Source organism: Sitophilus oryzae, unplaced genomic scaffold (genome assembly GCF_002938485.1).
Source record: "Sitophilus oryzae breed Bouriz unplaced genomic scaffold, Soryzae_2.0 scaffold_466_pilon_pilon, whole genome shotgun sequence".
NCBI lineage: Eukaryota > Metazoa > Arthropoda > Insecta > Coleoptera > Curculionidae > Sitophilus > Sitophilus oryzae.
This window is the reverse complement of record NW_022147047.1, coordinates 2,947,327-2,963,436: the sequence shown is the minus strand read 5'-3', so window position 1 is coordinate 2,963,436 and position 16,110 is coordinate 2,947,327. Positions and strand designations below refer to the sequence as shown.

The 16,110-nt window shown below is 32.7% G+C and overlaps 5 protein-coding genes across 6 annotated transcripts in view; 2 read left to right on the top strand and 3 right to left on the bottom strand.

Moving 5' to 3' along the window:
- The first annotated feature begins 510 nt into the window (after positions 1-510).
- Positions 511-1,494, top strand: LOC115886006 (signal peptidase complex catalytic subunit SEC11A). The gene is made up of 5 exons (XM_030905032.1): positions 511-677; positions 779-890; positions 959-1,106; positions 1,159-1,336; positions 1,404-1,494. The coding sequence occupies exons 1-5, from the start codon at positions 627-629 to the stop codon at positions 1,452-1,454; spliced, it is 540 nt and encodes a 179-aa protein (XP_030760892.1). The 5' UTR covers positions 511-626; the 3' UTR covers positions 1,455-1,494.
- LOC115886004 (methyltransferase-like protein 4) lies at positions 1,492-3,042 on the bottom strand. The gene is made up of 2 exons (XM_030905029.1): positions 2,149-3,042; positions 1,492-2,092 (listed from the first exon to the last, which is right to left on the bottom strand). Exons 1-2 carry the CDS (start codon positions 2,957-2,959, stop codon positions 1,830-1,832), a joined length of 1,074 nt encoding a protein of 357 aa, XP_030760889.1. The 5' UTR covers positions 2,960-3,042; the 3' UTR covers positions 1,492-1,829.
- Positions 3,043-3,155: 113 nt separating this feature from the next.
- LOC115886007 (acyl-coenzyme A thioesterase 13-like) lies at positions 3,156-3,879 on the top strand. Its single transcript, XM_030905033.1, has 3 exons — positions 3,156-3,306; positions 3,369-3,556; positions 3,611-3,879. The coding sequence occupies exons 1-3, from the start codon at positions 3,235-3,237 to the stop codon at positions 3,771-3,773; spliced, it is 423 nt and encodes a 140-aa protein (XP_030760893.1). The 5' UTR covers positions 3,156-3,234; the 3' UTR covers positions 3,774-3,879.
- LOC115886005 (bromodomain-containing factor 2-like) lies at positions 3,858-5,090 on the bottom strand. Its single transcript, XM_030905030.1, has 5 exons — positions 4,998-5,090; positions 4,737-4,905; positions 4,479-4,679; positions 4,253-4,425; positions 3,858-4,202 (listed from the first exon to the last, which is right to left on the bottom strand). Exons 1-5 carry the CDS (start codon positions 5,043-5,045, stop codon positions 3,906-3,908), a joined length of 888 nt encoding a protein of 295 aa, XP_030760890.1. The 5' UTR covers positions 5,046-5,090; the 3' UTR covers positions 3,858-3,905.
- A 4,383-nt stretch (positions 5,091-9,473) lies between these two features.
- Positions 9,474-16,110, bottom strand: part of LOC115886051 (xaa-Pro aminopeptidase ApepP-like) — a 130,528-nt gene continuing 123,891 nt past the window's right edge. For both annotated transcript variants that reach the window (XM_030905078.1, XM_030905079.1), the window contains exons 10-12: positions 14,658-14,732; positions 13,724-13,899; positions 9,474-10,229 (exon numbers count right to left, since the gene is read on the bottom strand). In XM_030905078.1, the coding sequence (XP_030760938.1) occupies positions 10,029-10,229; positions 13,724-13,899; positions 14,658-14,732 (452 nt within the window). In that variant the 3' untranslated portion in view covers positions 9,474-10,028. The remainder of the gene's footprint in view (positions 10,230-13,723; positions 13,900-14,657; positions 14,733-16,110) is intronic.

The window sequence follows — 16,110 nt, the reverse complement described above, 5'->3', positions numbered from 1 at the left end:
TGGTATCTTTATCTGCTTCTGTAAAGTCATTGAAAGGGGCTGTTAGTAAAGAAAAAGCTCTTTGGAAGGACGAAATTAAAGAAACCATCGAGTTAGAGAATAAATTATCTCGAATAAATTGGGAAAATTATTTGTCGCACGATATGATTCAAGCGAAAATAAACAAAGAAATAGCGTTAAATATGTACAGACAGAAAATATTTGAAGCTGATAATTTGTGTAAAATGGAAATGCTGAAAATTAAGAACAGCATTGAAACTTTGGTTCCATTACAAGTTATAGTGGACGAATGGAATACCAGAAAAGACGAGCCAGTGGAAGATATGAAAGAAAAAGAATAATTGAATTTATTTAATATATACATTAATAATATTTCAGTTAAATAAATTAAATTTTTAATTGTTTTGTTTGAAATTCTATTCAAATGGATTTTTTTTCAAATTTCGAGCCTTGGATTCGATGTTAATGCAAAGAAGTTTGTATTCTGTGGCGTTGAAGTTTGTTAACCCAACTTTTGTTTTTAGTTGTCAAAAAATTATCCTGATATTAACTGACGTGGATTTGAAAATTCACTAAAGCTGAATTATTGTACACTTTTTCAATAAATTTCAGTAATCATTTCAAAAATGGATATCGCCACACTATTCGACGATGTGCAACGTATGAACAAAAGACAGGTAAGGCATTTTCAGCACGTTCTCTACCCGGCACTTCCAGATGCGAAGTATCTACTAAATATATGATTTTGTTTAACGAAAATAATATGTATTTGTTTCAGTTCTTATACCAGGTTTTAAGCTTTGGAATGATAGTTTCGTCGGCATTAATGATATGGAAGGGTTTAATGGTCGTAACAGGCAGTGAGAGTCCAATTGTAGTTGTATTGTCAGGTCTCTTTATTCTAGAGCTTTGTATTATACCAAGGAACGTTTTAATCATGCTAGAATTTGTATTATAGGTAGTATGGAACCAGCATTTCATAGGGGTGACTTACTGTTTCTAACAAATTACCCCGAAGAACCAGTGAGGGTAGGAGAAATTGTTGTTTTCAAAGTTGAAGGTCGAGACATTCCTATAGTGCATAGAGTATTGAAATTACATGAAAAGTAACTATTTGGCTGTTTATTAAGTCATCAATTTTAAAAGATAAATTTTCAGAGATAACCAGACTGTAAAATTCTTAACTAAGGGTGATAATAACAGTGTTGATGATAGAGGGCTGTATGCACCAGGTCAGTTATGGTTAACTAAGAAAGATATTGTCGGTAGGGCAAGGGGATTTTTACCTTATGTTGGAATGGTCACTATTCTTATGAATGAATACCCTAAATTTAAGGTAAAATTATTTTTTCTTTATCCTGATTCTTCTTAATGTGTTTGATTTTTTTTTTGCTTTTTTTTAGTATGCTGTTCTGGGTTGTTTAGGATTGTATGTCTTAATTCACAGGGAATAGACTTGGATGTAACTTTTTTCAATGAAATAACTGAATGTTATGCAATTGTTCTCTTCTTTTTTATTCACCACTTTAAAGGTACAATTTTTTATTAAATTATTTTTTTTTTGATTAAAAGATATTTCAGAAAAATACTGTTTTTTAATATGCCCAGTATAATCAGGCAATCTTAACAAACTTATATTCTTGTCAAAATCACCAAATTTATCTGTAAGTTCATTAGAAAACAAGATATATAACAACTTACAAATAGAATTTGTTTTTTCTAACAGAAAAGTACATTTTTTGTAAATATGAATATTTTTTGTTATTATAAACACCTGAGAACATGGTATATCTGATATTTAAGAAGATAAATGATTTTGTATAATCTTTTTATTGTTTAAAATCATATAAAGATTCATGCTGGAATCTCAACACTTCATTACCATAACTGGTCCATTCCGGTAGTAAATATCTAGCAAATATTTCTAAACATGTTGCATTTTCTTGCATGTATGGTCTAATAACATCGATTAGAGGTGGTTTGTGAGAATGGATGGCACTAGGTATGCTAATAAGTAATTTTCCTGACTCAGGGATGGGATTTTTTTCTGGATTTTTACAAGCAAAAATAATTTGCTCAAAGGGTTGTTTACCTAAAATAATTCTTTGAAATACCAACTATTCTTTAATTATGCATTTCCTTTTATACCTGGTGGTTCAGAAAATTTGCAAACTGGCTCCCCACTCATAGTAACCTTTACCCAATACCATTTACTAACATATTTAACACCCCATTTCTGAAAAATGTTTTCGGTCAAATAGTTCAAGTGTTGCAATGAATTTGTGCACCAAACAACGACTAAACCATCATCTTTAAGTAAGTTTTCTATAGGTATTGTTTCTAAATCTGTATTGTACATCATATTATATGCTTCAGAAGACTTTTTCCTTTTCCGCCTAATGTATTTGTTCCACCAAGGTGGATCTAGTAGAATAACATCAAATTTTGTATCTTTTAAATGTGTTTCGATGTTAGAAATATCTTTGCTGTAAAATTTACAGTTTTCTGGGAATAGAAACTTGGAACTGTCCAAGGTTTGTACTGTAGCAGGCCCATAATTGCAACCAGTAGTATCTTTAATTATATTTTTTCCCGATTCAAAGTATACTTTTTCTGCGGTCTCTAAAGCTAGAATATTTTTAATTTGTACAGCTTCGCGTTCTTGAAAAAAACCTCTTTTTCTAAGATAACTCGTAAATTTCAAGTATTTCTCTTTAACTGTTTGAACTTCACTTTTAAAATCACAGTAAATGCTTTCGTTTTCATTTTGTTTAGTTTCATTATCTTGCTTTTTCAAACTTTTCTTTCTTTTAGAAATGTTTTTTGTTGAATAGGGTGTGAAAATTTTAAATAAGTTTTCATTTATACCTGACACACACCCGTTCTTCGGAAGTATACTGTTAAAATATGTCTTTGTGTCTATTAAAAATCCATCTTCGTTTTCAATTTTTAAAGCCATTTATTGCCAATCAAGGTTGCAAATAAAAATAAAAATATTGACAAAACAAGGCAAATTTAAGGTTAGATCGTGGTTAGGTCATAGATATATGAATTTATTTCCTTTACTATCTATGGGTTGGATCAAATAAAAGTTCGATATGACCATAGATTAACTTTAATATAGCACAGCACTAATAATCTGACAAGTACCGGTCGTTTTGTCGTTTTCATGTCAAAATTTATTATATAATTTTAAAAACAGAAAAGTTCTTTAAATATATTAAATAAGTAAAAATGGTTCTTACAGCAGCACAATTATCAAAAGTTTTACAGAACACCAAAGGCTTCGAAAGAGTTCTGAGTAAGGTCTGTGTAAATCCACGATTACCCAAGTAATTTATTTGAATGTTTTATTCAATTTTAAGTAGATCAAAGTCATCTCTTTAGAAAATGGGAAATGCAATGCCGAATTGAAGGTCGAGGATGAGCATACGAACGCTTTAGGAACTCTCCACGGTGGTCTTTCCGCTACTTTAGTAGACGGTGTGTCAACTTATGCATTAATGACCCACAAATATGGACAAGTGCCTAATGTATCTGTGAATATTAATATGGAGTTAGTTTGTACCTTCTATTCTAAGAAAGAAATTATTTTTTAATAATATTTTAGGTATATTAAGGGTGCTAAAGTGGGCGATGAAGTACAGATTCTAGCTAATACAATTAGGGTAGGAAAAACCTTAGCCTTTTTAGAAGTAGCTATTAAAGACAAAGCGACAGGAACATTACTGGTTAAAGGATCTCATACCAAGTTTATGATGAACCCAAAGTAATTATTTTTTTAAAAAGCATTTATTTTTTACCAAGATGATATTTTAATACTATAGTAGAAGAAAAAAATAGTTTTATGATTTAAATAAATTTATTTTTAAGTACAAATAGGTAGTATTGTTTTATAAACCTATTTAATCCCTTAATTCAATCTTATCCAAATAAGTTAAATCATCTGGGTCATACAATTTTCTACGCTTCTTTTTACTGTTAGTTTCTTTAATTATGGGTGCTTGAATTATCTCTAACTTCTTCAAGTTTTTATTTTTCTTCTTTTTTTCTACAGAAGATTTTTTTAAACTGGTAGACATTTGCACTGTAACTAAATCGGAACAATTTTCTTTATTATTTTCAGGTTCCAAGTTTATAATTATTTCTTCTTTAATGTTTTGTAATTCATTTACATCATCTGTGTTATAATATTCTCTTTGCTAAAAAAATTAAAATTATATCTCCAAAAATAGCACAAAAAGGACCACACCTTTTTGTTTTTTATTTCGTCTATGTCTCTCTGGATGTTTGAATTTATTTGATGCATCTGCCTGATTCTCATGTTTAAATCCACCAGTTCTTTGCGCATTTCTGTTTCAATATCATCCTCCTCTAAAGCTGTTGATGCTCCAAGTAATTCTAATTCACTCTGTAATTTTTGTACTAAAAAATAACATGTATACACAATCTTTTAGAAAATATCGATATAGAAGTACCTATTATATTATGTCTGTCATTTTCATCTTTCATTTGCTCATATATATGATCTAATTTAAATTCGTGTAATTCTGTTTGTAGTTTATTATCATTCTCATAATGTGCTGCAAACTCTTGCATTTCACAGTTTGTTGAGGTCTTTAATATGTTAAACTCTTTTTCAAACAACAGTGTATCGTTTAGCAAGCCTTGCAATTTTTCTTTAACATGTTATAAAGGTAATATGGCAAAAAGTTTATTTGAAAACAACAAATTACCTTGTAAACATACATATTGGGCTGTGATGTCGAAATTATCATTGCTATACAGCAACTTTAGTTCTTTATGTAAGTTAAAGTCTTTATATCTGCAATTATCCAATTCTGCTTCATAATCTTTTAATTCTTTATACAGATTTTCGCGAGTTTGTGGATTGTTTGAACAATTCTATAAAGCAGTCATAGTGTGATTACTTACTTTATCTCGATAGTAGTAATTAATGGTTAAATAATTAGGATAATGCTTGAGATTTTAATTACTTGCAAATCCCTATATATTTTTATTATATCTTCGTCGGATAAATCCATTTTTTAAAAAATATTTTCAAATTTCAAAACCTATAAATTCGATTTTGACAGTTGCGCAATAGTTGATCTATGGAATTGCTGCCAAAAGAACTACTAGGCTAACCATAGAATAATTATTAGGGTTAACTTTATCGTAGTTGCAATGAACGAAAACATTTGATAAAAAAAATCAAAGGAGGCAATTTAAAATTAGAATAATTTTTCTGCAAAAGAACGTATTTAGAATTCGTTTGTTTCTGAAGCCCCAGGAAAGAAAAAATAGTGCTATAAAATACTTTCGCTTAGTAGAACTGAGGAAATAAATGAAGTTTTCTTAATTGGAGCGCATTGTATAAAGGTTTCCACTTTTTTTTTTTCTTTTATATTAGATGATCATTTTTAATACATTTACTAAGATGAGAGCACATGAATTAATTCGTCACATAAAAAATAGTAAACTATTTAACACTGTATTTGATAAGGTTTGCCTTATAACTTTATAAAACAACATATTTTTTAGAAAAAAAATAATTTTAGGTAAAATTAGTATCAATAGGTAATGGAAATGGTTTGGCCGAGTTTACAGTACACCAAGAGCATACAAATAGCATTGGATGCTTGGATACATGTTTTACAACAATGCTTACAGAGAGTACGGTTTTTGATACTCTCATTCAAGATATAGGTGCGCTAAAAATAGAGTTCTATAACAAACATATTAAAAAAAAGTTCTTAGAAAAAATATTAAGTATTTAGGTATACATTTGGAGTTACTACCTGAACAGTAGTTTTTTTAGAAAGTTTTGTTTATTTCATCTATGATTTCATCCCTGTGATATATCTGTAAAAATGTAAGTACCTGTATGTTGGCATAATGCTAATAAGATAAAGGTTTTATTATACCAGGGTGTTTCAAAAACATGTGCCATCTCTCGTGGGGAGATTCCTCACGTAAAAATATGATTTATTTTTCATATTATCAACACAGGCCCGATTCTGGTTTGTTTCGTGGCCACAGAGTTTTAAAATCTTAATAATCTTTCGATTTATTATTATAATTTTCTAAACTATTCCAGTGATAACCCATATGCACGTCCCTGGTGAATATGTCGACACTTTTTTAGTTTTAAAAAATGTCGCATTCATAGTAATTTTTACCCTCAAAATTTCCTTCAAAACTCTAAAAGTACTTGGAAGAAAATTATAATAAATCGAAAAAATATTAAGATTTTAACACTCTGTAGCTATACGAAACAAAGCAGATACGACCCCAGTGCAGTTATGACATTCGCCATGTTGAAATTGCAAAAATTTTTAGAAAGCTGCGACCATTAAAAATAGTTAGCCTTAGTAACCCTTATTAACATACTAAAAGTCCCCATTTGTCCGATGTGTGCGTCATCAAAAAAAATCGGCCGCCATTTTGAATTTTGGTACTTTTTGGGAAAAAATGTAAATAACTCGAAAACGGTTTGTTATAGCGAAAAACTTCAAGAGGTAAAAATTAAAGAGAATAAAAAACTCTATTAGAATCATAAAAAAATAGTTTATTATCCTAACGCAATAACGTACAAAAAAATTTTGAAAATCGAGCAATTTTTAAAAGGAATCACCGAAATGCAAATTACTAATTTTTTAAGCTTATTAACAAATAACATGGATATTTAGCATCAATTCAACTGAAATACAATCATTGTGACATTTTCAAGAAATATTTTTTATTGGTGGGTTAATAATATTTCAAAATTAACAAAGTTAGGCTACAGGTTGAAAGAAAAAAATAAAATGTAATGTAAACTGGCGACTTTCAAAACGTTGCAAAAAGATCCTCATCTGCGACAAATTACATCCGTTTTTTTAAATCCTGCAGCACAAAAATCTGAGCTAGTCGAAGCTGGAAATACATTCTTATTTTCATTATATGATTGACATAGGCTAGCAAAAGATTTAGATCAGTTGAGGTACCTATTTTAAATATAAAGCCCTTACATCTCGTCAGGTACTTAGTAAAAATGTTGATTTAGCTACCTTACCTCCAACAACTAACGCAGCTGAAAATCATTATTATAGGACCTATTTGCAAATGCAGTATTGGCTTAATAACGGAGAAGAGGCAACAGAATGTGGATGGAGTAAAAAAACGGATACCTTAGTTCCAAAAACAATGTCAAACGCAGTGGCACCAGAATTTGTATTGAAAATGATTTACTGTAATTGCAAATCTGGATGTAATAAACTATGTACCATTGCGATAAAAAAAAGTAGTACAAGAATTAGTAGTCCCAAATGGAACACCTGGTCTATAAGGATATTTGAATTATATTGATTTTTTTTTTTTGATTTAGCCAACAACACTGTTTTTTTGTTTATCCCTAATGCATCTGCAATGTCCCTTATGGGAACCCCATCCCTTAATCGCGTAAATATAATCGATTTTTGCTCTGAAGTTAAAGGCATTTTTTAAAAATTACGTGACACCTTTGAATAAGAAGACTAAGGAAGGAGCATATCAAAAATCTTAGGTACACCGCGATGAGCCTCAAATATGGCCGACTTAAATTCCGGTTTATCAGTGTCGTTCTAATTTTATTTAAAAAATGTAAAACTATGATGTAGGGTAGACGTGGGGTAGACTCAATAATTTGTTGTTTTATTTTACGTTGTGAATAAATGTTGGTAGTTATTAAAATTGTTGTAAAAATATATAATTCTAATAAAAATAGATAAGTTATAATTAGTATTTATTAACACAAACATCCGATACGCTACTGAAGCAGGTAAGTCAAATTAACGTATCTAAATCATAGATAAATGCTTAAAAAGCTGTGCTGTGAACTGTGAACTGCAAAAACCATCGTGGATCGTGGCATAACGTCAGTTTGCAATGTTTCATAGGTATTTCATACATGCGTCCTTATATAAAATAAAGTTTCTTGTATGCAACACATTGTATTTCATTTATAAAATTAAACGAAAATAACAATAAATTTGAATAAACAATATTTGGCGATATAATTCCGGAAAAAGCCGAACCGCTCCGAAATTTTCAAAAGTTCTGGGTCGCGACCGTTGCAAGAATAGCGCCAAATAGTGTTTACATTGTCCTTATGGGCACTTTCCAATCTAAACTTGTTTCATTTAACTATGATCTAAATTCTTTGACATCTAATCTTTGACAAGTAATAAATAAAAGCTAAAATGCAAGAAAAATATATAATTTAGTTAATTTAAGTGAATTTCATAAATGATCGGTTTACTACACGTATGTATATTATATAGTCACTTACTAGCGAAAAGTTGTTCCATTATTTCACTCAATTTTTGCCGAGATCTTCCGCACGCTACACAACCAACTATTTCAGAGTCTTTTTCGATAAATCGCGATAGTGTCACTGTTAATTTAAGTTCTGCCACAATTTCCATCTAGATTTACTACCTTTATACAACTATCAGTAGTAGAATAAATAATAAATAACATAAAATCAGCTCCGTAAAGACTGACAAATCAACAAAATTTCAAATCAAATTCAAATGTGTCAAATGAATCGTCAAACAACGTTTTTTTTTCTAGAGATTTGAAAAGTTAGATTACAAGTTAACGGTAAGATCGTAGATGATATTTATGTCAAAAAGACATTCGCAAGTAGTTATTACATTTTATTTTTTTCTTCCAACCTGTAGCCTAATTTTTCAAACTGTCACTGTATTTTTAAAAACAAGTTGTTTACAAAATGGTAACAAAAAGACCTTGCTTTAAGTGCAAATAGCCCCGACCGGAACAAGGTGGAGGCTGCTTTCGCACATTATTAGTACACATGTATTTAGTAAAGGATAACGTTGACAATTTTTGTTAATTTTGAAATATTATTAAACCACCAATACATATTTCTTGAAAATGTCACAAGGACTGTATTTTAGTTGAATTGATGCTAAATATCCATGTTATTTGTTAATAAGTTTTAAAAAATAGTAATTTGCATTTCGGTGATTCCTTTTAAAAATTGCTCGATTTTTTGTACGTCACTGCGTTAAAATTTTGTACGTCACTGCGTTAGGATAATAAACTATTCTTTATTGATTCTGATAGTTTTTTATTCTCTTGAAGTTTTTCGCTATAACGCACCGTTTTCGAGTTATTTACATTTTTTCCAAAAAAGTACCAAAATTCAAGATGGCGGCCGATTTTTTTTGATGACGCACACATTGGACAAATGGGGACTTTTAGTATGTTAATAAGGGTTACTAAGGCTAACTATTTTCAGTGGTCGCAGCTTTCTAAAAATTTTTGCAAATTCAAAATTATTTGCACTGGCCTAAGAATCAGACTTATGTTGATATAAAAAATAAATCTTATTTTTACGTAAGGAATCTCCCCACGAGAGATGGCACATGTTTTTTAAAACACCCTGTATAAAAATGATTTATTTAAATTCAGGTATTTATTTAACAGGTGTTTATTGATTGCATATTGTTACAGGGTGTTTTAAATATTGTAAAGGTCATTTTGTTGTAAGTCTATACATACATTATTGAAAAATTTGTCTTTATATGTATAGGGTGTCCCAAATTCAAGACTGAGATTTCAGGCAGGTATAATATAACCTAAATATGTCTTAGTTGGAAAGTTGGAAACATGCCATGTATTGATAATATATCAGAATGAAAAACATATACACGTATCTGTAAAAAATCCACACGGCACTTAGAAAAATGAAAAAGTACATATTCTTGGTTAGGTAAATTGTTCTTCAAATAAAGAGCAGCTTTAACTGTCATTTCTTTTGGTGAAAATATTCTTAAATCATTCTCGAATTTTGAACACCCTTTTAGTGCCTCTATTACTAGCAGATTTTTTGAGTATTTGTTTTTTTTTCAGTGAACACAATGTGGTATAAATTATTTGTTTTTTTTTATCACTACAAAACATAAATACGTATAAGACGACGACATAAATAATACAAAAATAATTTTCTTAAAAGCTAATCATTTTTTAAATAAATGGACCTAATTGACCACGATCATCCTGATGATGAAACCACCCAAAACGAGCAGGGAATTGGCCAGTGGCGTTCTTGGAATTCCATTTTCTGGAATGTATTTCGTGTTTTCCATCATCCAGTAGAACCCTTCCATTTTGTTTTGACGTTTCAATTCGGCCCCTACTTCTTGCCGTATTTCTTCGTTGTATCTGTTCAACCAACGTCTCTAAAAATGAATATTATAATCTCATCAAAACCTTGTTTGTATGTACATATGTATGTATGGATGTTTGTTACTCTTTCACGCAAAAACTACTGAATGGATTTTAATGAAACTTTACAGTAATATAGCTTATACATCAGAATAACACATAGGCTATAATTTATAAAGATAATGTGTGTATACAGGGTGTCCCAGGCTGAGCGTACATTAGAAGTTTCTAGAGAACCATAATATCTAGATCGGAGATTTTTTCGTTAGATCTCGTTGTGAAACAATGATGTGCAAAAAATATCTGTTCTAGGTATTGTAGTTTTCTAGAAACTTCTAATGTACGCTCAGCCTGGGACACCCTGTATAAAGGTAATATAACCATAATTGACAAGTCAGTAGGAAAACATTCTGCCAGATTCTGCCATTTGCGAGCTATTCTGGCGTGCGCTGCTAAAACCAATGGACAAAAACCATCATTTGGGCAAAATAAATATATTTTTCTAGGCAAGCTTTCTTTCGGGATCCCGGGATTGACATCCCTAATCACACCATCATGCCATCTTAATCTGTACACCTACCTAGACATTTGCTTATTTCATATTAAATGAAAAATAAATCGCTAACACAGTAGCTTTCTCAAGACTATGTTGTATTTCTCAAGATTGTGTTAGCGAAACATGGTCAAAAATTTGATAATTAAAATGTTTCAATATCGTGGATTTAAGAATCACTTTTAATTTATTTCCGTCTGATTATGGAGATAAACCAAGTAACAGCCGTCAATTCAAATATTTGATATTATGTTATATCGAGTTTCTTGGCTCCATTATTTAAAAAATATTGGGAAAAAATCGAGACTATTAGAATATATTATATATTACGGAGTATTTATGGGCCCAGTGGAATTCCTTGGTAATAGATGACGGACTACTTCGCCGTGTGATCGAGAGACCGGAGGGACAAGAAGAGAGAAGGCAGATCGTCATTCCAAAGGAGAGAATCCCGGAACTCTTGGAGGAAGTTCACAATGGAACCAGCGGTGGACATCTTGGTGTTACCAAGACACTTGGCAAGCTGCGTGAACGGTTCTATTAGGTGAACTGCAAAGAAGACGTGAGGGCCAGGTGCAAGAAATGTGACGTTTGCGCCGCCATCAATGGGCCACAAAAGCGTGGTAAAACCCCAATGCGCCAGTAAAATGTAGGCAGTCCTTTCGAACGAATAGCGATCGACGTGGCTGGTCCTTTCCCGGAGACGAACGATGAAGATCAGGGAAGAAACTTTGAGTCCAATCTGTTCCAAGGCGTCTGTGAAGTTCTTAACATCCGCAAGACCAGGACGACTGCTCTGCATCCACAATCTGATGGGATGGTTGAACGCATGAACAGAACCATCAACCGTTATTTGGCTAAAGTAGTCTCTGACCACCATAGAGACTGGGACAAATTTCTTCACCTGTTCCTGTTGGCCTACCGTTCATCCGTCCAAGAATCTACAGGGCAAACTCCAGCCAGCATCGTTATGGGACGGGAAGTGCGCCTACCTTGTGATCTGAAGTTTGGTTGCCGACCGGGAGAAGATGTCGCTGGAGAAGATTATGTCCACGCACTACGTCAAAGGATGGACGAGATCCATCAGCGAGTCCGCCTGAATATTCAAAGCGCTAGTGACCGAATGAAGGAACACTACGACATTCAAGCTGAGCATGGGGGATACCAACCAGGGAATTTGGTGTGGCTGTACAACCCGCAGAGACGTCGTGGATTATCTCCGAAGCTACAATTCTCGTGGGAAGGCCCATACGAAGTCATGGATAAGATTAATGACGTCGTATACCGTATCAGAAAATTGTCAAAAGAAAAACCGAGGATAGTTCATTTCAACCGTTTGAGCCCCTACCAAGGCGAAATAGAAGATCGTGCTGGGACCGTGAGAACCTGCAGCTTTGACCCCCCTGATTCGGAGATGTCCTTTGATAGTTTCATAGCCCGATACAACAGCAGTGAGAAGGCTCGCTATGGTGTGACCAAAGAAGAACAACGAGACCTCTTCTCCGTGCCTCCTGATTATTCGCTCGCTCACTGTGTGACCCGAGATTTGCGGATGTCCAGAGGAATCGCTGCGACGTTCAATGAGAAGTTTGGGTGTGTCGGAGAACTACGCCGACAGGGTCCAGAGGTTGGAAGCGTCTTGAGGCTAACCGACAATGAACATGGTCAAGCAAGGCACATTTTCTACCTTGTCACCAAGGAATGGTTCCCAAGTAAGCCGACTTATCTCAATCTATGGAAGACCCTGATTGAACTGAGAGAAGCCCTGCTAAACAACAACCTTACACGATTAGCCATTCCGAAGCTGGCATGTGGACTCGATGGTTTGAGTTGGCGTACAATCCGGAACATGATTGAAGTCTTGTTCAGATTTACGGGAATCGAGATCCTCGTTTGCTGCTAAAACCAAGAGTTGAGATTGGGAGAGAAAACTGTAGACTGCTATTTCTACCAGACTTCTCAATGTACCAGGGGCCAGCTTTGCAAATACCTTCATTCACCGTGTACATCTCGGGACGAGCATGTACCTAAGAAGGGGGCAGTGTTGCGGACCCGTGTGGACTCGACCTAACCTAACTATATGTCCCGCCCTCAGATGACCTTAACATCGCATTAAAGAATAGACACCGTAATGATTCATTCGTTCGAGAAGAATCGAGTCCCACTGGAATGGAGTAGTACATACGAGAACATTCGAAACCTTCTCTATGCACCTAACGATCTATGGACTATTCTAGAAATCTTTAGCTGTAGGTATAAAAGCCGGCGGCTGTGGCCTAGAGAGGGCAGTTATAGATAGACGAGTGCAGTTGACGCGCTAAAATTCAAAATAAATTCTTAGTTATAAATCGTTTGTAAATAGTTCTATAAGTCTTTTATCGTGATTGTTTTTGTTAATTAGTGTTAAATAAATAGTGTTTAAATAAATTGTGATTTTCTATCCACACGGAATCGACGAAAAACGTAACAAGATTTTAATGGCCAAACGTCAGCAAAATATTCCTTATTTTTGGACTAAATTTTCTCTAAAATAAAGACATAATTTAAAATTCCGTTACAATACGGAAATAGATTGAAGTTTTGTGATTACAGTGATATATAATTTATATGGTTTTGTAACAAATTGCACGCTATTTTATGGCAAATGCTGAAGCTCTGCAAACCTTAATCAAGCCTTAATCAGAGCACGTTTGTTTGGAATTTTGGGTGTGGCTTAACACGACAGAATCGGGCTAAGCCTTAGGTAGATTTCTGAAATATAATATATATTTCCTTCGGCCACACGCCCGCTTTACCCGACCCCTGAGAGCGACCCGACCAGTACAGCGTAATAGACTCTTAAACGCAAATATTCAAAAACAAGCAAAAATTAACAGCTGGTACTGAATGAGCTGTGCCTGTAGGTATAAAACGTACTCAAATTGTAAACCTACTGATGTAAAAAAGTGTACTTACTTGATGTGTAGATAGTAAGCTCAGCTTAATAAGTTTGAGTTGATAGGGAACCAATGAAATCACCTTGAAACCTAAGTATTTATGTCCTGATGTATGCTCTAACCATGGTTTTTCTATGACTTCTAAGATGTTTTGCAGTCTGACTCCAAAATATCCTTCCTTGTAATACCCTGGACCTATTTTAATGAAATTATTATTTTCCGTTATATGAATTATTATTTTTCTTTTTTTATTTTGCAATTTTATATAGCTTGTATACAGGGTCCCAATTTTTTTTTGGACTTAATTAATGCGTATTTTTGATAATAATCTAGTTGGCGAAAATATTGAGTCTTCTGTCAGTGTCACAAATAAAATATCATAATAAACTTATTCACACATTTTAAATCAATTAACCTTTGCGTTTATTTTTGACTGTTGCACGGTTTCATTCTTGTTTCATTTGAAGGCAACGGTTATTGGAACATCCTGTATAAAATATACAGGGTGTCACAGAAATAAGTGCAAGTATTTTAAGGGGTGGTAGATCTCGATAAAAGAAACATATTATATTTTCCCTTTATCGTTTTTCAAACAAGCCCAAAATAACGGAGTTTTTTTTTACTTTTAAAATTTCAAAAAAAAATGATTTTTTACTCAAATTTTGAGAACCGATCCAGTGGTTCTGTTTTTTTCTGGATTTCCTTTCTTGTAAATTTAATCTACTACCTATGTTGCCATATTATCAAGAAATTATGTTTTTTTAACTAAAAACTAAAATAAATTCCAAAATTTTTTGCAAAATTTTTTTTTGAAATTTTGGAAATTTTTTTTTTCGACAAAAAAACCTTATAGGCGTGTTTCTGTGGTTGAACTATACTACCAGTTAAAATACTTGCACTTATTTCTGCCACACCTTGTATAATCTACATATTGTATAATAATAAGTATTTACCATTGGTTAGAAAGTAGCCTGGTTTAAATGTCTGTCTGTTTGACACTTCCAAATCGTACTGTACTGATATAGGAGCTGAAAAAATATATTTAAATTAAATTTAAACCTTTTTTTAACCTATTTACAACTTCTGACAAGCAGCGTCCCACAGTGGGGTATTTGACACTGATAGTTGATCGAAATTTTTTTATGTAGACCTTATATAAATTATTGCTATTTTCAATTAAAGAGGAAATAATATGAACAAAATAAAGGATAATTCGTCGATTCTAAAAAAAGAAAGAAATATCACTGTTCCAGTGTTTCCACGGTCAGTGCCAGTAGTAATATCGCAACTACTACTACTAATGTTACGACTGATCCGCGAACAATGCCCATACCACTAAAGTCGCTACTAATGCCAAATTGTGCTATACTGCTAATGGCACTAATTCGATCGCTTTGTACAGAACAATGCCATCGCGGTTTACACCTCGCATTAGTATATCACTGATTGGCAAATTAGAGGAAACCAAGAATGTTTTTCTCATTTTATCAGCAAAATCGCAAAAAGTCGCAGTATTTTATTTTACAGTATGAAAGCCCAATGTTTACTAAGTAAAACGTATATAGACAATATGCTGAATTCTTCGAAATGCGCAACTAAATCTCTAAGTATAATAAAAATGTCACAAATTTAATCAAATTTTCTGAACGCCTAACTTTTAGTTGCAAAAAAATCGTTAGTATAGAGAATATCAAAATAAATAATAGGTTTTTAGAATACATACCTGCAGCTTGCTGAGCCATTTTCAATCAAAACGACAATATAAACGTAAAAAGAGCACAAGAACAACAACAATTTATAATTTTAAACATAAAATTTAGCCATTTACCTCTTATTGCTCTTATCTGTGAGAAGTAACAACTTTGACGTTTCGTTGAAACAAATGAATGCATCTAAACACACCCATAGCAACGCCATTCATGGCAGAGATGATTTAACTTATCATTTATCTATTTTTGGGAAATCTTAAACACATTTGCTTTTTCGAATTTCGATCACCTTTTTCATGCTAATACCCCACCGTGCGTCCGTTCAGGTTTAACGCAGAAGTGTTTACCAAAAATAACTATTTTATTTTGTAGCTTTTTCTTGCAGTGCAGTGGCGAAAAACCCATAAAGGATTTTTTTGGATATATTTAAACCTATTCAACCATTAATGTTATTGACTATTGACGCGTGATTTTTTGTAAATAAATGATTCCAAATTAAGATTTATTTTGTAGTATAGCAAAATAAAAGCCAATTTGAACATTGTGTGTATATCTGAATGTCAAACCTGAAAACAAGATGCTGCTATATTATTATTAGATTAGATTTTTACAAATTGTAAGTTTTCGATACTTTGAAGGGCTATTAGAGCCAGTGGCGTAGCGTGGGTTAGGGTCGCCCGGGGCGGAGTGACTCTAG

What these genes read in the sequence shown, in the direction of transcription:
- LOC115886006 (XM_030905032.1), top strand. Translation starts at nt 627, where the DNA reads ATGGATATCGCCACACTATTCGACGATGTGCAACGTATGAACAAAAGA. An exon ending in AACGTATGAACAAAAGACAG is followed by an intron (nt 678 to 778) that starts GTAAGGCATTTT and finishes TATTTGTTTCAG; the next exon opens with TTCTTATACCAGGTTTTAAG. An exon ending in AATTGTAGTTGTATTGTCAG is followed by an intron (nt 891 to 958) that starts GTCTCTTTATTC and finishes TTTGTATTATAG; the next exon opens with GTAGTATGGAACCAGCATTT.
- LOC115886004 (XM_030905029.1), bottom strand. Translation starts at nt 2,959, where the DNA reads ATGGCTTTAAAAATTGAAAACGAAGATGGATTTTTAATAGACACAAAG. An exon ending in CAAATTTTCTGAACCACCAG is followed by an intron (nt 2,093 to 2,148) that starts GTATAAAAGGAA and finishes GAATTATTTTAG; the next exon opens with GTAAACAACCCTTTGAGCAA.
- LOC115886007 (XM_030905033.1), top strand. Translation starts at nt 3,235, where the DNA reads ATGGTTCTTACAGCAGCACAATTATCAAAAGTTTTACAGAACACCAAA. An exon ending in TCGAAAGAGTTCTGAGTAAG is followed by an intron (nt 3,307 to 3,368) that starts GTCTGTGTAAAT and finishes AATTTTAAGTAG; the next exon opens with ATCAAAGTCATCTCTTTAGA. An exon ending in TCTGTGAATATTAATATGGA is followed by an intron (nt 3,557 to 3,610) that starts GTTAGTTTGTAC and finishes ATAATATTTTAG; the next exon opens with GTATATTAAGGGTGCTAAAG.
- LOC115886005 (XM_030905030.1), bottom strand. Translation starts at nt 5,045, where the DNA reads ATGGATTTATCCGACGAAGATATAATAAAAATATATAGGGATTTGCAA. An exon ending in CCAATATGTATGTTTACAAG is followed by an intron (nt 4,680 to 4,736) that starts GTAATTTGTTGT and finishes AACATGTTAAAG; the next exon opens with AAAAATTGCAAGGCTTGCTA. An exon ending in ACGAAATAAAAAACAAAAAG is followed by an intron (nt 4,203 to 4,252) that starts GTGTGGTCCTTT and finishes TAATTTTTTTAG; the next exon opens with CAAAGAGAATATTATAACAC.